This window comes from Protopterus annectens, chromosome 5.part0 (assembly GCF_019279795.1).
Source record: "Protopterus annectens isolate FY-2018-M chromosome 5.part0, PAN1.0, whole genome shotgun sequence".
Taxonomy (NCBI): domain Eukaryota; kingdom Metazoa; phylum Chordata; order Ceratodontiformes; family Protopteridae; genus Protopterus; species Protopterus annectens.
The window spans coordinates 232,676,685-232,697,733 of NC_056735.1; the positions used below are offsets into that span (position 1 = coordinate 232,676,685).

Here is a 21,049-nt window from a genome sequence, read left to right on the forward strand (position 1 = left end):
CCTCTTGTTTCCAACCCATCTCAGCTCAACATATCTAAGGATCTTTTATCTCAGAAACTAACCCTTTCTCTGCTAATCCAGCAAGCAATAAATTTGGACAAAAGAGTTCTGTTCATCATGGGGTGGGGGTTACAGAATGTTTTGGAATGTATTCCCTCATCATTCAGGGTTTCTTCAGCCCCCAAAGCCAGATTTATTGTGTTTTACCTCTTCTGTAAAACCTCTTTAGTCAGGGGACAATAGAATTGGTGCCATCACACTTAGGGAAAACAGGCTTTTACTCAAGAATGTTTCTCATTCCTAGAAAGGAGGACACTTTGAGATCTCTTTTGGATCTTTCTTTCCTCAACACTTTTCCCAAAGTTCCAAGATGCTGAGCTTTCAGTCCTTTCTTCCAATGACTCCTCCATAAGCTTTATTGGTGAAATTGGATTTAAAGGGCACCTACCTTCATATTTTTATTCATCTACTACATAGGAAATTCTTATGGTTTTGTATGTCTTCATATAAGTTTCAGTTTTCCACTTTACCATTTGGTCTTTCTACTGCCCCAGAGGTATTCAGAAGGTGTCTGGCTCCTGTCATTGCCTTCTGCAGAATTTGAGATCTTCAGATATTTCCCTATCTAGACAATCTTATCATTCAAGCTCCTTCCCAAGAGCATCTTCTGACTCATTTGCAGTATGTTATGTACCTGCTGAGCATAATGGTATCCACTCTGAACCTAAAGAGGTCTTGCTTAATTCCATTCCAGGATCAGATTTTCCTAGGATGCAGACTCAACACACTGCCAATGATAGCTCTTCTTCCAATTGACAAGGTTCTTTTCCTGGTAAATAACTTTTAGAACCTTCTTCCCTTGGATGTGACCTTGGCAAGCAAGATTGTTACAGCCATAGGATACATAGCATCAGTGATTTCTATAGTACTTTATGCCAGACTCCCTTACAAATGGATGCTAAACAGAGAGGTCTTTTATGGACATTGCCCATCGGTGGGGTACTCCACAGATAGATCTTTTTGTCTCTATATACAACAGACGGTTTTCTTAAAGACTACTATGCCCTCAAGCTTGGAGAACAGGTGCTATGTCATTTCCTTGAAATGGGAGGTTCCCTTATGCTTACCCTCCACTTACTTTTGTATCCATAATCTCTCTAAAGATCAGGAAAGACAAACCAGAAATCTTGTTGGTGACCCCCTTTTGGCCCAGATAGCATTGGTTGCCCCCTTCTCTTTCATTTGGCCAGGGGCAATCATCACAAGTTGCCTCACAGGATGGGCTTATGCATAGTTTGCAGTCCACTTTTACCCTTTTCCTCAGTAAGGGAGAGAGGATGCTGCATTCCCTGGATGTGCATAGCTTTTTTTTTTCTTTCTCCAAAACAAAACCTTGGGAGCTGTTGTTCCAAGCAAACTGTTTCTATTGGATATTCAAGACTATCTCTTTCTGTTACTACTTCCATAGTAGACATTTGGGCATACTTCTCTACAGGTTTCTCAAGATCTTTCTTAAAGTCTAGATTTGAGATATATTCTTGAAGCAGCTACTTGGTCTTCTATTTACACCTTTACAAAACAGTACAAGACTGATATTTTCTCTATAACTAAAACAGTATTTAGTAGGTCAGTCTTACTAAATCTTTAGGACCATAATCATATTCAGGTTTCCTCCTCCCTATCTTCTTAGACAGCTTTGGGAATCTTCCAACAGTTAATAATACTTCAACAGTGTCAAGGAAAGGCATTCTGTAAGAACTTGCTGGCTAATCACAGTTGCAGTATTATATCCCCTCCTCCTTCCCCATCTTTCTTCTGTGTTTTGGGGACCATGGTGGATTCCTTATTTTTCCTTGTCTTCTTTTACTTGTACATATGTAAACAGTTGCCTCTTCTTTTGCTTCATTTTCTTGTCTGGGTCAAGAAAGTCCTGAGCTAATTCATGCCCGAACATCCCTTTTGTACCCTTGGCTCCACTAGGTTGAAGTCATACACTGGGCATATGGAGTGAGTGGAGGACACTCAGGCTTTGGTATGTTAGCCAGATGTACAGCTGTCCTTGGCAGGATATCCCATTAATTAATAATACTGCAAAAGTGATCAGTCAGACATTTACTGTTATGGTAATTTCTTATACAGCTATACTTATTCTTGATATGTCATTACTGACAGAAAAAACAAATGCTTCTTAAGACAGAAAATGGTATGTGTGTGTATGTTTCTCCCTCTTGGTGATAATATAGCTTGAACATAATGTAATATAATGTTGGCATTGCCAAAAATAAGTGATAACCCTTGTTGGTCAAGAACAGTAAAATTATACGGCAGATGCAGTCTGATTGTCTTGCACAGATGTTTAGGCTATGAGTTGTTAACAAGCTTCACTCTGTAATCTTTTGTTTGATTCATTCAATCTCCTCTTGCAAACTGTGTGACTGTACAAGGTGGGCGGTGCTCCCAGATCACTCCTGAAAAGAGGCAGTGATACTTACTGGGCTTATGCAGTTAACAAGTAAATAGTATAGGATTACTGAGAGTTACTGAAAGCTATTATATAATTAAAGCTTGAAAAAGGTTAGCACTGCTTTAAGTAACATTCTGCATTGTACATTATGAAACTTGCAATCTGAGTACTGAGAAATGGTGTGTGTGTGTCTCTGTTTTCGATGGGTGTAATAGGACTTGAAATCATGCCAAAGAACTGCATTCTTGCAGTGTCTGTACCCATATCTGTAAAACCTGTTGTTTCTGTTCTCCGCACACACTTCAACTATTAAATGCAATGTTTAATACTATGCAAACAACAATAATCTCATGGGCGCAGTCTATAATTTGCTTTATACTCTTAATGCTAACCATGACACTTCTGCCCTTGCTTTTAGACTGATTTTCAATGCCCTTCTGTTTCCAAAATTATAATTCTGCAAAGTATCCTTCCATGAAACATATTGCAGAAAACATGAAGTGTTAGAGAATACTGGCATAAGCATTTCCACTATAAAAGCACATTAAAGTAGAATACAGGCCACTGCTAGAAGAGTTCTTACCATTTACTAAAAGACTCAGGCAAAAGACCAAAATAATCAGATTAAACCCCTAAATTGGGGCAGAAATATTAATACATTTGTTGTATATAATGCTACTTATAATTAGAAACTATAATGAAAGGAAGTATATTCATTGCAGACTATGTATGTTATTCATTACTGCCTATAATCCTCACTGTTTTGTTGCAAAAAATATACATAATGAACAGTGACACTTTTTAAAATGAAATCCTTTCCAGCTGCAGTCTGCAAAACTGCTTGAAGACTGGCTCTCATTTCCTGTCCTGTACAGAAATGTATCCTTCTGTGAAACACACTGTTGACAGAATGCATAATCCTGTTTAACATAACAGGGCAACTTTCATTGTATTTGAATGCTTGTTGCTTCTTTCCTCATTTCCTAGGAAACACTGAGAAATATGATTAGTTGTAGTTAAGAAATATAACCTCAGGAAAGTTCCCTTGCTGCCCCGTTTCTTTTTCACTACCAAACATTAACACAAACTTAGCTGTTCTAAAGGGGTAGTTTTACAGTGAGACACAGGAAATACTCTATTGTGTAGGTATCGGGGAGAGAGAGAAAGAGAGAGAGATTCTGCACAAAGGAGGGGATTGATTGTATGAGAAGGACTGTGTTCTTCTGTTTCTTATGATTTTCTTTCCTTTGTGAGCATTATTGCTTGTTTTCTTCTTGTTTTTTAAATTTTTTCTCAACAGTACTGTTTCATGGTTTGGACCAGAGGACAATGAAGCTGGAGGTAAGAGTTTTACCTTAAGTGCAAGATTCACAGAAACAGATGGGAGCTAATAGTAGACTGAAGTTTACTGTTTTGTACTCATTATTTTTTTCTGCACATCTCTCATAAGCATTATGGTAAACAGTATTATTAAGAAGTTTGTATAACTTTCTAAAGTAATGCATTTGACAGTGATCTGTGCAAAAGTTATATGAAAACAGTTTATTTTTATTCTAGCAGTGAGCATCAGCTGTAAGTGATACATGTATAGCTTTAACCACCATTTGGAGTGATTGTGTGTTTTTATATGCAAAGTGGGATGAACTGAAGAATGAACAGTAGCAGTCAGTGAATACAACATTCCTGGCTTTACTTCTGGTATAAGCAAGCTAAAGACCTGCTGTAAAACAAAACCACTGTAGTTTTGATAGTTTTAAAGCCACAGTAAATGTGTACAGGACGTTTAACATTAGTAATAACATTTTAAAGCTGAAGTTAAATTGCACATCATAGCAGATTACACCTTTGTAAGTGCAGTGAAACCTGTTTTCCTAAAAGATTATATGCATACATGGTTGGTGATACAAACCAGTGGAAGATTCTTTATACTTGTTTAGTATCTGCTTTGCTTTCTGATGTACAGTTTTGTTTTTTCAACTATCTGTTGTTATTACACATAATGATTCTCGCAAGATAGTCCTGACTTGTAAAGCTGAAAATTTTACTTTGCAGAAAACAGTACAGTTTATGTTACAGTTTATCAACACAAAAAAATAAAAATAAACATTTAAAACACATGATGCAGTAACCAGTTATTGTGAGCCACACTGGATATAGCCTTCTGTTTTAGAAAAGAAATAACAAAACAGGGATATCTATATTGATTTTAAAAAGAAAATATATCTCTGTGTGTTTTATATACCAGAAATTTACATTTAGCAGTGCTGTATCATTAAATCACTGGTGGTGTTGCAGAACCACGTTTTGAACTTGTTCACAGAACCACAAAGGAGAGACAGGGAGCACATGGGTACAGAGATACAAGTTACAGAGTTCTTCTTTAAATGTTTTTGATATTTGATAGTCCATTAATTAAATTTTGACAAATAATACATTTTGTATCATCCTAGCAATTTACATCTGGTAATATTGAGTTTCATTAGAGACAAACACTTGATGCTTTTGGTCAAGATGTACAATAAGCTGTTTCAATAATAAAGTTCACACTTTCTGTAGTTCTGATAGGGTAGCTTAGCTTATCCTTAAGTACTAAGTATTGCAAAAAAGCCTTTTTCTTTCAAATAAAAAAAAATCATATGTTGCTAAAATATGCCTGAACCTGAACATTATTTTCAATGCAAGCCAAAGCTACATAGTACTAATAAAGAAAAGAAGAGACCAAGTTTAATTTTCAACAGTTTAAGCAATAAGGATGAGTGCATAGTACAGATATTACTGCCTGCTGATAGTTTTTGCAAGGCATGAGCTCTTTAGGTGTGTATTTTATAGTTTTTCTGATGTATGTCCCCACACATTTAGTTGGGCACCTGAGGGGTGAAATTCAGATACATATGGGTCAGCCAAGGACAGTCGTGTGCAGATGACCTGAGTGACCTGAATTTGTCTTTTTAGGGTCCAAGAGAGAGGAGGCAATGGCTGGAAAAATTCACTGGTGTTACTTTAGGCCCTATGCATGTGCATGCACACACAGCATGCAAATCCTAAGCAAAAGTAAGATGGGCAAGTTTTTCCAGGATCAGGAGTGGCAGGTAGTGATGCAGGACATCAGGGCTGTGGGTGACTATAATTGGGCACTAGTACATGTGCAGGAAAGGATCAACAGCATGATACTGCATGCTGTGACCAAGGCACAGGACATCAAAAGGATGAAGTCTGCTACAGACGGTGAACCATAAACATAAAAGCTGCTCACAGAGGTGGACTTTCTTGGCAACCTTGTCTGAGACAGGTGAGTGGACCTTCAGACTTGGCAAAGGCTTGGATATGGGAGGTGAGCTGTTGCCAATTACCCAAGTGTCTGTAGAGGAAGGTGCAGGTTGGTAATATTGATTATATTTCTGTATTGTGCATTGATCTACATGTGCCCCCCTGCATGTGTGTTCCCCAGGTATGTTGGGCCTCTAAGTGTAACACTTTGCACTACAAGGAATTTATTTGCCCATGAGATGTTCACAGAACTGTCATGTTCCAGAAACTTTGCCATAGGTTGAAAGGTGGTTGAGACATATGTTCCAGCATTGTCACGTATATAATTTTTATGGCCTTGCTAAGTTAATCGATAGAGCATGAGACAAGTCTCAGTGTTGTGGGTCTGAGACCCATGTTGGACAAATCTCTTTTGTTTGGGAGTTTGTGAAGAGGATTAAGGCTGTGAGCTGTTAACGAGCTGCTTCCTGTGGTGAAGGGTTTGAGTCCCTCAGTCTTGATTTGCTTGCTGTATGACCTTGAACAAGTCACTTAACTAGACAAAGCTTTGGGGCAATTGGGAGTTAGGGCTAGGCTCATTAATGTCCTCCTGAACTGCATGCCTATTAACTGCCTATGAACCTTTGAATTCAACAGCACAGATAGCCTTTCTTAAATGTGTGTGTGTGTGGGGGGGATAGCAAGTGTAAATCAAAGTGGTTTTTTTTGTCTGGCAGTTGTCATAGAGGGTTAAGGCTGTTTTCTGTAGTTCCTGTAGCACAAGGATTGAGTCCCTCAGCCCTCATTTGCCTACTGTGTGACCTTGAGCAAGTCGGTTATCCAGACAGTGCTTGGGTGCAACTGGGAATTTGGGCTAGGTCCTCAGTGATCTCCTGCATTACAAGCCTAGTAACTACCTACCCATCCTATGTTTATTGTTTCACAGGTTCCACTGGTGGAGGGTTCAACACAACAGGGTGACACATGCCTGATTTCAGTAGGTCATCTGTAGCTGATAATGATAGTGATGTGCACATGGAGCAGTCAGATGAACAAGTGTTGCTGTCAGCATTGTTGACATTGGCATAGTCACACATATGAGATGACAGTGGAGGGACAGACTAGACTTCTGACATCATTGGCTATCCTGTAAGTGCCCACACAGGAGTCATCAGTGCATATGGCATCTGCTAACTGCACTGCCTTTGTGCATGCCCACACTGTAGCAGTGAAGTGTGTTGCTGGATGTCACCTCCATGACTTGAGGTCTTTTCCTAATACGTGTCATACTTGGTATTAATCTGCGCATGCCCAGATTAGTGGTCCCAGCAGAGAGAGCCATCTTACACATTATGGTGAAGATGGTGAGAGTGGTGTGTGACGTGTGTAAAGACATGCAACAGCTGCATGGACTGTGAGATGACCTTCAGTATCGTCAGACTGACCCAGCATATAGGGATTTGGAGCCGTCGTGGCTGCTCAGGTCATCCACTGGTGCATCCGTGAGACAGATGGCATCTATCATCCATTATGCAGTTGCATAGTATACCAGCCATAGCTGTACAAGGGTTCAGATGCAGGAGGGATGGTCATAGACTGGCCTTACACAAATAGAACACACCATTCTAGAAACTGTATCACTGCCACACCTGGGCACAGCAGCCCAGGGTATTGACTGTTCTTATGGTTGTGACTAATTACCACTCCTGGTTCAACACCATCCTTGTCCTGTGTGTGCCAACAGAGTACAATACTTGTATAGGTTGTGAATGCTATCCATCCATTGGCTTCCAACATAGGACACCACTTCAGGGTTCCCATAAACACTACCAAAGTGTCATGTTGTCCTTGCCGAGGAAATACATCAAGCCTTAAAACTACAGGCCCTCACAGTACACATGGTCAGTGTTTGTGACATGACAGCTCCAGTCCCCTAGTAGGTGAATTCTATCTCTGACTCTCCTCAATCTGCTACTTGATGGAGTGGCTACCACATCCTTCACCCCATGACCCCTAAAACACAAAGTAGTGTTATTGTTTTGATTTGAAAATCATGATGACAGTGCCCTGCCTTTGTGGATAGAGTAATGTTTGATGCATAGCATGGCCAATCAGCACCCTATAATGCACAGCCTGAATGTGATATACATGCATCAGCTTTGTTTTGTGTTGTCTGTGTCCTGGCCCATAGTTGTGGACTAGGTGCTACTTTTTTGCCAGTGCTGCATTATTATGTTTGCTTGTACCTTATATGTGGGGAGGCACTCTTCCTCCAGTGCTGCAACACACTTCTCTGACAGCATTGTTTTTAAGTTGCATATTCCATGTCTGCAACATTGCTCATATCATGAATATCTGTCTGCAGGTCTTATGTCTACACATTACCAGATAAATCAAAGTGCTAGATACTTTCTTGAGTAGTTCAAACACACATTCGGCTACATGCCCTCCCTCCAAATGTGCATTGTAGTATGCTAGTTTCATCAAATTCTGGAGGTTTCAGATGGTGGTCACCACTATGATGCCAACACATATCCTGAATCACCTGTAGCACATAACAGTGGACACTGTTGTATGTAGTCACTGCTTGCTTGAATGGAAACCATATGTCCTGACCTATGTTCCCACCAGTGGGTGTACCTACCAAGTAGATGACCATGCGGGAGGTCACCCTACATAAAACACTAGTAAAGGTCATGGGTAATAGTTGTGGGAATCATTGGAACTGCCTGGATGGTACAGAGGCATTGTGCATATGATACCTTGTGCATTGCAGACCACCTGACTGTTGAAAGAGTGGAAGTGTACTGGACAGCAGGTGGAGCATGTAAGGCCTTGATGGCAGTGCGGGTGCAGTCAGAGGCCTCCAGGGCCAGAGAATCTGACTGTGTTTTAGAATGCCTACATAGTGTTGTTTCTCTCCTGTGCTGTCTGCACAAAACATATATACTGCTCCACATGCTTCAGCATTATGCCAAGGATAATGATGCAGGATCTACAAAACTGATGTCTGCAAAACTCTAGATGTGTTTTCTATCAGATGTTAAAAGGCCTCTGCAGCAAGGATGTTGAATGCTACAGAAATCAGCTTGTTCATGTGGATGGGCAGTCCGTGAGTGTCTATATTACTTCCTTGATGTATGTATTCATCAAATATGTATTCATTGATGGATAAACAGCAAAATTCATTACAGCAAAGAACAGAATTTTTCCCAGGGTTAGGAACCACTGGGCCATCACCACAACTTTGCCCTTTTCCCCACTGTAGTGCGATATTGGTGTTGGTATGTGTGTATATGTGTGTGTGTGTATATATATATATATATATATATATATATATATATATATATATATATATATAGTTGGGGGGGTGGGGGGAGCAGCCCCCTGTGTGGTTTTGATTTAGTGCAGTGTGTGTTCTGGAGTGCTAGAGGGTGAGTGGTTCTTAACCCTGGGAAAAATTACATGCTTTTCTGCAATGAATTTCGCTGTTTTGCTTTTGTGGAATATGCATTCGACGAATACCTATTTTGATGAATTGGTGATATTGTAGTGTACTGGCTCACCAGATGCGCAGTAGCAAGCGCCTCCCCAACCCCGCCCCAGCTGGTTGACGTCTGCTATACTTATGAATAACCAAAAAAGAAGTGGCTTCCTCGGCATGAATATTCATTTTGATAAGTAATCGCAGTTATATTTAACAGATGAATTTCAACTCCATTTAAAAAATCATCAAGTGCATGCTTAGCTGTTTCAGCATAACAAATGCTGCAATACAACTGCCAAATTGACAAACTACTACTAGTAATCCTAAACCGCCGTATTACATCAACTGTGCAAGAGATCCCAGTAAATGTAAACAATTACTTTTTCCCCTTTGCTTTTGCAGGGATCAAGCCCCCTGCATCCCCTTGTGGGGGCGCTGCACCCCCCACACCCCCACTATTTGAATATACCGACTACAAGGGGGTGCAGGGGGGCTTGCCCCCTGCAAAAGCAAAGGGAAAAAGTAATTGTTTGTTTATATTCACTGGAAGAAGGTCCTTGTGCACCAGAATTACAAACAAATAACTAAACTATCACAGGAATGTATAGTACTGAGCTGCTTATCTACATTCATTATATACATGTCAGCACGGGGTAATATACATGGCATGCCAATCATGCCTCATTTCCTTACCACTTCCTAGGTTTTAGGCTTGTCAATCACCCTGGCCATGCCCACTCCTGCGCGAAACTGCCGGTGAGCCAGTACACTACAGTATCGCCGATGAATTAATATAGAGCCAGTCCACGCATCCCCCTTGATTCCATGTGTGGGTGACACATGTCTACTAACTTCTGTATGGCGTCCCTATTCCCATGGCAGTGGTCAACAATATCCTGGTCATGGAAATAATGGTATGTTAGTTACCAGTGGATCTGTCTGTGCTTCAGGAGGGGAGTGACATTTAGCATCATGAATTCTGACTCCCATTACTGCCACTAGCAATTGTTATTCAGCTATTGCTCCTGCATTCTTAGCATGTTAGCACAGGTGAAGCTTCTGTATACAGAAGAAGCCTGGCATTTAGATAGATGAGCACTGGTGATCACATTTATTGGATTTTATTGTTTTGAATCATTCCACCATGTTTGTTTTTTTTTCATCTGCATACACGATGCATCTCCTTTGAATGCCATTATGCAGTTATTAGCATACCTTGAGTAACACACTATTTTTGCTGTAGTTTACTTCATATATCTCTGACTCACCCCCTCCATGGATGTCGCCATTTATCTCACTGCTTTGCTTTGCACTGTATGCACAATGTTTCTGGATAAATCCTCTCCCATTTATTTTTCAGCTCATTTTTAATTTAAGAATCGAGGTCAGGGTTTCTTCACTTGCTAAAGGTATAAACTATATAATGGGGGATGGAAGGCTCTGTTCTGTATATGAGCTCAATGATTTGTTTAATTGGGGTTGGTGTTTTCATAAGAAAGCCACACTCTCTTTTAAAGTGATTGTAATGGAAAAAATAGCTAAAGTGTTAATCACAGAGTCCTGTTAGGTAAAGAGGCACAATAGTATGTTTTACAGTAAACTTGGCTAAAGAGTCTAATCAAAATTAAGTAAAATACACTGTACTGTGAAGAGTTTAATTAATAAAACAATTGTCTTTGAAAAGTCTTTAGATGGAGCTGCAGCAGAGAAATGAGCAAGCAAGGAACTGCCTTCTTAGAAGTATCAAGCATGTGCCTGGAGTAAATACCCATGTCAGAATAAAGAAGGCATTGTGGTTTTCAAAAATGTGCCTGTGAAAGTTTTTGAAAATGTAATATGAAAGAACAAAAGTGTGCAGAGCAGAGACCTATATTAGTTGAAAAAATGCAGTGTAAGATAGTGTGGCAAAATCTCACACCATTAGGGGTTGTGAGTAAAATACACAATCTTTTAAGCCCAAGGTAACTTTGGATGGAAATAAGGCAAAGGGAACAAGAGAGGCATTACAGTTAACTGAATGTGTGTGAATACAAAGAAAGGAATTAACTTAAAAAAAGATTAAATGAGTTCGGCTTACTGAGCACAGAAAATATAAAAGGCAGTATCCATCTGAATTACTTAAAGAGGCAATGCTTGCATAGATGAAATACTTCAAAAGAAGTACTAGTAGACATGGCAGCCGAGTCAAGATTTGTAAAAAAATAGGAAAAGAGCTTGTGACTGATTCATGGAAGGATAGTGTGTTATATGAAGCTTGGAGGTGGTGGATGAAGTAAGAGTGGAACTATACAGTAAGAGTGGAACTATTTTGCCTTTCTGCCAGTGTATCTCTAGAGGTGGAAAAATATTTTGGATATGTAGACCAGTGTGATAGTGTATAACTTAATCTGTTTAATTTCTCCAAGTCTTTTGGGTTTCAAATACCATGATGGCAATGGTCCCCATTCCTAAGTCAAAGTTACAATTAAAGTTCATGAAGTTAGTATTGTTTCTATCTTGGATGTTAGCCAAAAGTGCTCTTGTTAGCGCCTGCAATGTGGCCAGAATTAACTCCTTTGGTAATACATATGGAGTTAACATGTACTGGTAGTATGTCTAAGTAAAACTGGAATTTATTTTTGTTAGACCTGCTGCTCCTATGACTATTGGAACTATCTGGGTATCTTTCTGTCACCTTGCTTTCATTACTGCCTACAAATCCTGGTATTTTATGACTTTGTGTCTCTCTGTACATAAGATGTTGTAATCACTAGGTGTAGCAATTTTAATGATCAGTGCTAAATTTTTTTTTACAGACTACTATAGCTGCTTTTCTCAGATCTATTTTTGAACTGTTGGTAATGGGCAATCCTATGTGATATAAACTTTATCATTCTATATAATGCTTTGTGACTCCTGGTTTCAGTGCTTCTGAACTACTTCTATATTGTAGCATTTGTACAATCCCCAGTGTGACACTCTTGCCACATTTATGTGCCTTTCAGTATACAGCCTCCTGCCATAAGTGTATGACAACCAGCGACAAGATGTGCAACTGTTTCCAGTTCTTTATTTACTGAACCTGCATTTATCTGTTTCTTCCACATGTTCAATGGACTTTGCAAACCAATATGTATGTAGTCCATTATGTTTGGCCACCATTATTAGAAGTTCTTCTTTTGGTTTCATTTCACCTGGCACACACAGTTGCTACCTGATTTTGTCTTCTTCTCCTTTTGATTTCCATTCCCATTTCATACTGAAACACTTCTGCTAAAGTAAGCACGGTTGTTACCTTAGTCTTCTTTTTCTCCATATTTTAAAACTTTCAGTATGTTTGGATCTGGTAAGGTCAGCAGAAATGTATGCAGTCCTATGATTGCAGATCTGGACTGATCAGTGAGGGGCGACAGATGTGCACTAACAGGACTTCAGCAAAATATGTTGAAGTGACACACACACACACACACACACACACACACACACACACACACACACACACACACACACACACACACACACACACACACAGTGTAAGAAAGGGTAAATTAATAAATGGATAGTAGGACAAAATGGTAATTCTAATTGCAAATGTAGTTCATTGTGATTAAAGGTAGTCTGGAATTTGGTACAAGTTCTTTTTAATGCATTTGTAACAAACATTGGAAAAGATCTAGAAGGAAGAACATGTATTTTTGCATATTTAAGAAAGAACTATGATAGAAATGAAAAGCATGCAATAGTATAAAGGTAGAAGTAACAAGGTTATCTCGTGTTACATAATTTTGCTGCAAAAGGCGAGAAGCTAGATTGTGCTAGTGGCATAGAGGGATAAAGCCCTGTCTATAGCCCAGGTGACACAAATTTGGCTTGGGCAGGGAGGATGGTGTCTGTCCATTCTAGGAGGAGGTGAGACTGTGGTTCCCACCTAGTGTTTAACACTGCTCTGATAATAGGACCTCTGCTGGATACTGAATGGCTGTCATGATGCAGTTAGCCACTGCTGGGAAGATGCAGGCATGGTCACCAAAGGCAGTGATGATAGCCCCTGTCAGTGCATGGGGAAAGCAGTCGTACGTGGACAAGGGAGTATAAGCAGTTCTTGCAGTGATACAAATGCTTCTGTCCCCACTTCAGGAGGTTGGGCCATAATATGAAAAAATTTTCAGAACACCAGTAAGAGCAAAACACCATCATGGCTGCCTGGTTTCTCTGATGTGCTTTCCTGTATTCCTTCCCCAATTGCTTGCCCCCAGGTGACCATCAGCTGCCTGGCTGCACTATGTTTTTCTTATTGTCCACGATAATATCTCCAAGACTGGGACTGCAGCATTGACGGGTGGATAGGGAAGGTGGAGAGAAGCAGCCTGTCATATACTCTGACTATGCACACTAGGGAAAATTTTTTGGAGTTTCCTTAACAGGATTGAGCTGTTGCCCCACACAAACGCACACACTAACCATCAGGGAGCTCCACCTCCCACAGCTGCCATAGTTTTATCAATGATCTGTCCTGTAATTACAGCACATCCCTAGTTGTTCATGGGTTGTCTAGGTTATAGTAAGGGCTCCAGCCTTCTACACCACGAACAGGGTTTTATCCAATGTGATTGCAATGGCAGATTTTGTTCTGAGTAAGGTATGCGTGTATCATTAGTAGATTAACTATACTTTCATCTTTATTCAGCCCAATTTAAGAACAAAGGTAATTGCTCCAAATCCCCCCCAAAAAGCTATCCCATCCATTTTATCATTGCTAAGGTGCAATAAATACTTTTTCAAACATATGCAACTTCATATATATAGTAACTCTGGGTTTTTCTGCCTTCAGTGACAGTCTACAATTCTAGATGCAAAGTCAGTAAACCTAGCCATTCCTGCTTAGACATAAATTGCTGATAAACCACTTTGGATGGTACTGTGCTTTGGCAAGCAGATAGTGCCCGAGTCTGGCTACCCATACTTTCAGCTATAATTTGTAGGCTTGCCTTTCCATCATTTTCTGTTGGAGCTTGCTTGGAAAAACAAGCAAAGGTAACATATTTAAGAAATAGGCAGTTGGATCTTGTGGCATCACACAAACATTTCTGGAAATCCAGTAAACATTTAACTAGCCACATCTCTATAATCCTGTCAAAACAATTAAAACAATTTATCTGTGCAGCTGCTGACAGAAGATAAATTCAAGTAGTATTTACCAACCTTACTAACTGTAAATCAGAGTGTGTGATATACCTCTAAGAAGCTTTCCAGTGAGTCAGCAATGCATATAAGTACTGAGCACGTGCAAGCAACAGTGCCATTTTGAGTGAGCAGCCAGAGTGTGAGCATGCAAGTATGTAGCCAGTCAGTTAGATAGTTCATTTAAGTTTAATGTTCCTGCTACACATCTTGATGTATTTGTATACAATAAACTACTTAAACGAACACCCAGGCCTCAATGCCTTCTTCTTAATGCAGATAAGAAGAGCGACATGGTGTCAGAATGGGATCCAGAATTACAGCCATGAGGCAACCGGTTAAAGTTGGAGGAATATACAAGAGTGGATCATCTCTACTGTTCAAACGACTTGCAAAACTGGTCAAAAACAAATTCCAGGTACTAAAACTTGCTTAAACGATTTCTTTTGCTACAAATGTAGAACAAAGCACTCAACATGCTCAAAATGAATTTCTTATTAAATGAAATGCCTGAAACTGTGACATATTGATAAAATTATTCAGAATAATTACAAAAATGTTCGAAACAATATCCGTTATCCCATAAAATGTACAAAAAGGGAAAACAACTATATTTTTTCGCTTTGTGCTACTTTTTCATATTAACTAAAGCTGTTCAGAATGTCCGAAGTTTGCAGTGTTTGCAAGTGTGTGCAGAATTACAGTGCAGTTATTTCGCAAAGTACAGTAATTTCAAAGAATATTTCACAAAGTACAGTTATTCCAAAGCATATTTCGCAGAGTGCAGTATTTCAAAGAGTTTGTTGTGTATTTGATTATTATTACAAGTACCTGGTGTGTGTGAATGTTCGTACATAATTACAGGGGCCATTTTGCATTGTGTTGTACTATAATCTGTGAGCAAGACAGAAGGCTTTTGCAGACCCGCATTGCTTGTATTTGATAACAGTATTGTAGAAAACTGGAGAGTGTTTGAGCAGGAATATATTTTCTATACAGGCTGTTTTTTCTGACAAAGACACGTATACAAAAGCATTTATTCTGCTTAACTTAGCTGATTCAGAGGCCATTGAAAGAGAGTGTTCATTTGTGTATGCACCTGCTGTATTTGCAGCAGAGGGAGAAGACTGCTATATAGTGGTACTGGCTGAAACAGGGAAGACCCACAATGCTTAAAATGTAAATTTAGAGAAATGTGCAACTCTCAAATGAATGTTACAATGGAAAGGTTATTTTTTTTACACAAGGGATCAAAAGCCTGGTGAAACTTTTGCAGTATGTATAACTGACGTGAGAAATAAGGGTAAAATGTGCAGATTTGTTGATTTGATAAAGGACAGGCTTGTGTGTTGTATTAATAATGACACAGTGAGAAAGATTTTGCTTTGAGTCGGATGTACGAGCTTACAGAAAAGCACACACATATGCTTACAAATGAGAATAGCTGTAGAAGGCATAGTGACAAAGCTCATGCTGCTAGTATGCAGCACGTATTTAACAGAAACAGGCCCAAGCACATGGCAGCTACTGCAGGTCCTGTAACAGTCCCTGGGAAACCCCTAGTCTTTCCAGCAAATTCCAGAGCATGCCCAGTGAACCATAAGGGTGAGTCAGCAAAGTCAAAACATGTGCCCCCACCTAGCTTCATAGTCGACTGTTGTACTTGTGGTGGAAATCACCACCCCAAAAGACAAAAGTGCTTAGCTTTTGGTCAGCAGTTTCATTCTTGCAATAAGTGGAATCATTTCAAAAGGTTTTGTAAATCAAATAAGGCACGTTCTTTTTTATTAAAAGAAGGTATTCCAAGAGCCAAGTTGATCAATTAGAAAGCTTCAACCCTACATTTTATGTTGATGGTGTGTCTGTGCTTGGTGAAGCAGGTCAGTGCAGTAAATATGCGGGCAAAGAATGAAATCTATTGTACTGTTTGGATTAATGAGAGTCCCATAAAGCTCAAAGTAGTTATTGGCTCAAAGTGCGATGCTATGTCAGCAGAGACATTTACTAGAGTAAAAGCTGCAGAACAACTTCATTTGACAAAGTGTGCGAAGCTTGTTGCTTTTTGTGGTGAAGAGATTCAAACCGAAGGCTCAGTAATGCTTTCATATTACTCTACTGGGAGCAGCTATGACTTGCAGTTTTTCGTAGTCAAGAGACACATGCAGTCATTTTTAGGCCTCAGAGACAGTTTGAAAATGGGACAGCTTTTACTTAATATAGAAGTTCACCACATAAGCCTGCATGACCACAGCTCAAATTTCATCCAAACTATTTTTTCTGTATGCTGATATTTTTGCAGACAAATATGTAGGCAAACTTCCAGTTGTCTACTCTATGAAGTTAGACCCAGAAGTCAGCCCAGTTATCAGACCAGCAAGGAAAGTTCCAGTAGCTATGCAGAGCAGAGTTAAAGCCGAGCTAGACAAAATAGTGCAGCTAGGAGTAATTTATCCAGTAAAATAACCTACTGAATGGGTATCCTCTATGGTAGTAGCTCATAAGAAAAGCTCAGATCATATCAGAATATGTGTTGATCCAAGAGATCTGAGCAAAGGGTTAAAAAGACCTTACCATCCAATATGCACAGTTAAACAGGTTGCTGCCCTCATGCCAAATGCCACTGTTTTTTCTGTCTTAGATGCAAAGAGTTCATTTTGTCAAATTTTGCTTGACTGAAAATCTTCTTTGTTAACCACGTTTGGTACACCATTTGGAAGATACAGATTTCTGAGAATGCCATTTAGAATAAATTCTGCCAGTGAAGTCTTTCAGCGTGCAATGGAGCAATTTTTTTTTCTGTTATCCCTGTGATATTATAGTAGATTATGTTCTAGTAGGAGGCAATGGTGAAGTCAAACATGACAGAAGCCTCAAGAAAGATCTGGAAAGAGCATGTGAAGTGAATCTTAAGTTGTATCCTCAGAAGTGTAAGTTCAGGCTACAAGAAGTTACTTATGTTGGTGACATATTTACCAGTTCAGGCTTATGACCAGATCCTTCCAAACAGCAATTTTTGAGATGTCAGCTCCAGGCAATGTGCAAGCCCTACAATGATTTCTTGGTATGGTCTAGGCAAGTTCATTCCAGATTTAAGCCAACTTTCAGCACCGATCAGAGAGCTGACATGCAAAGATGTAATTTAGTTATAGTCAGAAGAGCACCAAAGAGTATTTGATGTCCTGAAACAGAAAATTGCAAACCCACCTACTCTCCGCTACTATGTTCACAAACCAGTTACTCTTTCTGGTGATGCTTCTAAATTTGGTCTGTGTGCAGTCATTCTTCAAGAGGGAAGACCAGTAGCCTGTGCATCGTGAACTCTTATCCACACCAAGATGCAGTATGCCAGATTGAGAAAGAGCTCTTGGCAATTGTGTTTGCATGTTCGAAGTTCCATGTTTATATTTATGATCAACCTATCCAGATTGAAACTGACCACCGACCTCTAGTTATTATTTTGAGAAAGCCTAGGCATACAGCTCCTGCCAGACTGCAACATGATGCTCAAACTATAAAAGTACAGTTTCACTCTTGTTTACACAAAAGGCAAACTTCTTTATCTTGCTGATACCTTATCCAGATCGCCCAGAAAAAAAACACAGAACAGCATAACAGTGAGCAACTTGATTTTGAGGTCATGGAAGTGAGAAATTTTTATTCCACACATCTTGATGAGCTCAGACCTCACACACAGCTTAAGAGCCAATTCCCCAGAAGCTAAACCACTTTATCATTCGAGGATGGCCTTCAAAGCAATCGTCTACCAGTGGAAGTGCAACCTCATTTTCCATACAGCGATGAGATTTTGTCAGACAATGGTATCATCATGTAAGGTTCTAAACTGATTGTTCCAATGTCCTTGTAACAAGAATTCATTCAGATTTTGCATTGTGGTCATCCGGGAACTGATTCTATCAAAAGAAGAGATACTGAGTTCATCTTGTTCAGTATGTAATAATACAAAGCTGCATTAACAGAAAGAATCACTTCAGTTAATCTAGATTCTTGAGCTACCTTGGTTGACATTAGCCACAGATATCTTTGAGTGGAATGGTCACAGTTAGTAGACTCTTATTCAAATTTTTTCAAGATTGACTTGCTTCCCAACCTAACTTCCAATACTGTTATTACTAAGTTGAAGCAATATTTTTCTGTCCATGGTAGTTCGCACAGTTATTTCTGACAATGGTGTACAGATTACTAGTCAGCAATTCAAGAAATTTGCAGAAGTGTGGGACTTGTTCATATTACGAGTAGTCCTGAATACCCTCAGTCAAATGGCTTGGCTGAACTTGCAGTTCAAAGTGCAAAACAGCTGTTAGAGAAGTCCTGATGTGACAATACTTATGTTCTTCTCAACTTGTTAAATCTTAGAAACATTCCTCTTGATAAACCTCTTGATTCACCTGTGCAGAGACTTATGTCGAGACATATCAAAACCACGCTACCAGTCGGTTCGATGTGCTAAGAACAACAAAGCAGTAAAAGCTCAACTGTTGACAAAGTGTTTGTCCCAGAAGTCTTACTATGATAAAACCAGCAAACTGCTCCGTTCCTTACAGAAAGGGGAGGTAATGAGAATGCAGACATCAAAAGGTTTTGATCGCATCAGATTTGTGAAACGTTTGTGTCAAGAGCCAAAATTGTACATTGTAGAATCACAAGGAATGGAATTCAGATGAAGACGGAAGCATTTGTTACCCGTGTCTGAACCCGTGTTGCAGCATCTTGCTTGTGACAGAGACTCTAGTTCTCAGAGTGCCTTGTCCAATGTTCCTGTTCCAGAGCACATTCCGTCAGCAATCCCCATTCCTGAGAAAATCCCTGATACTCCTCAAGCAGAACATTCCCCAGTGACTGTCCCTGTTGCTAAACCCAGTCCTAACTATTATGTCATGAGATCAGGTTGTATCTCAAAACCTACTTTCAGATACATGGCAACCTGTATATGACTGTTTTTGTTAATTAGTGTTTGTTTAATTCTATGCCTATTACAATGCCATTATTTATATGAGATAGCTCAGTAAAGAGGGAGGCTGTAGATCAGTGTGTGTGATATACCTTTAAGAAGCTTTCCAGTGAGTCAGCAATGCATACAAGTACTGAGCACGCGCAAGCAACAGTGCCATTTTGAGTGAGTAGCCAGAGTTTGAGCATGCAAGTATGTAGTCAGTCAGTCAGTTCGTTTAAGTAGTTTATTGTATACAAATACATCAGGTGGATGCCAGGAACATTAAACTTAAACACCCAAGCCTCAACGATTTCTTAATGCACATAAGAAGAGTAACACTGACTTCACTAATTACTATCTGGACTTAAATGGCTACTACTCGTACACACTTTTCCTTCATAGAAATAATCTTTAGCCAAAATCAGCCCCACATTCTACTTCAAATTGAACCAAAGGAAGTTCAAAACCTCTTTAAAGCTGGTCATAAACAGGTTTCAGACCAAGTAAGCTACATCCCGAGTTCATGGGAATGACGGCAAAGTTTGTTGACAAACTACTAGCATACATATTTAATTTGTCATTAACGCCAGGTAAAATTCTTGTCCTTTTCAGATATGCGGTTTTGATAATTTAGCCAAAATCCAAGTCCTGCTCCGCCATCACATTGCCAATTTACATCTGTTCTGAAAATATTTAAAAAAACTAAATATCTGACTAAATATTTAATCACATATGTAAAAACGGTTTGCTATGTGATGCTCATTGTAGCTTTCAAAAAGGCTTTGGAAATATAATTGCACTTTATATGGCAACCAGTAAAATCTAACACAACCTAAACAATGGACATATTACAACTGGTTTAATTAAAGATGTGACCAGAGCATTCAAAATTGTAAAACAGTCCCTTCATCTTAGTAAACTAGACAAATTTAACCTTGACTTATGGTATTACCTGGATTAGGAGTTACAGAATTGAACCTTCCAGGTAAATCTGGCCTTTGCTGCGACATAAGAACAATTCATTATTAGGCCCACTGCTTTTTCACTTTAATTAGTGATATGTTTACAAACATTTCACTTTTGACTAATGCAGTATGCTGACAATGTACTATTAATTGTCTTTAGGTCAGTAACGGAACTAGAAAAAATGATCAGCTGAGATGCTGTTTGCTCCGACTCAGAAAAGTCAGGTGGTGCTATACTTCCCCTTGGACAAACAGTATTAAAAATAAACTTACTCTGGGGGATAATTTAAGCAACATCCCTCCCATAGTGACAACAAAAATACCTTGGCCTCATTCTTGGTCCTTCCATTTCATTTAAACTGCACCTTGACTCAGTGGCACACTAAAAACTTTCTCACAAAAGTTTTCCCAAGACACGAGGCATACCTAGCCATTGCAAGGCATGTGTTTATGTCCACAGTAGAATATGGACTGACAGCTCCTCTCAGCATGTAATATACACTATAAAACAAATCTTAATAAATGTATCACTTTGCTTACCTTGCAAGTCCATTGACTCACCTCTGTGAGCTGCTAAACAGGTTTCATCATCTACCAGTCAGTAGCAGAGCTATCCTCGTGCACAAAAAAATTAAAACTTACAACAGTGCACACCCTTACGCAGTAAGTTAGTGGTCAAGAATACACCATAGTCAGAAATTGTAATGGTGTTTCACTTCTGCTAACAAGACCATCATATGGGCCGAGTATAGGTGAAAGTTTTAGTAAAAATTGGG

The 21,049-nt window shown here is 39.4% G+C and overlaps 1 protein-coding gene across 1 annotated transcript in view; it reads left to right on the plus strand.

Moving 5' to 3' along the window:
- Positions 1 to 3,630: 3,630 nt before the first annotated feature.
- The window catches only part of LOC122802554 (gastrula zinc finger protein XlCGF57.1-like), a 276,153-nt gene continuing 258,734 nt past the window's right edge, over positions 3,631 to 21,049 (plus strand). Inside the window, exon 1 of the mRNA XM_044072215.1 lies at positions 3,631 to 3,805. Within this exon, the coding sequence (XP_043928150.1) occupies positions 3,794 to 3,805 (12 nt within the window). The 5' untranslated portion in view covers positions 3,631 to 3,793. The remainder of the gene's footprint in view (positions 3,806 to 21,049) is intronic.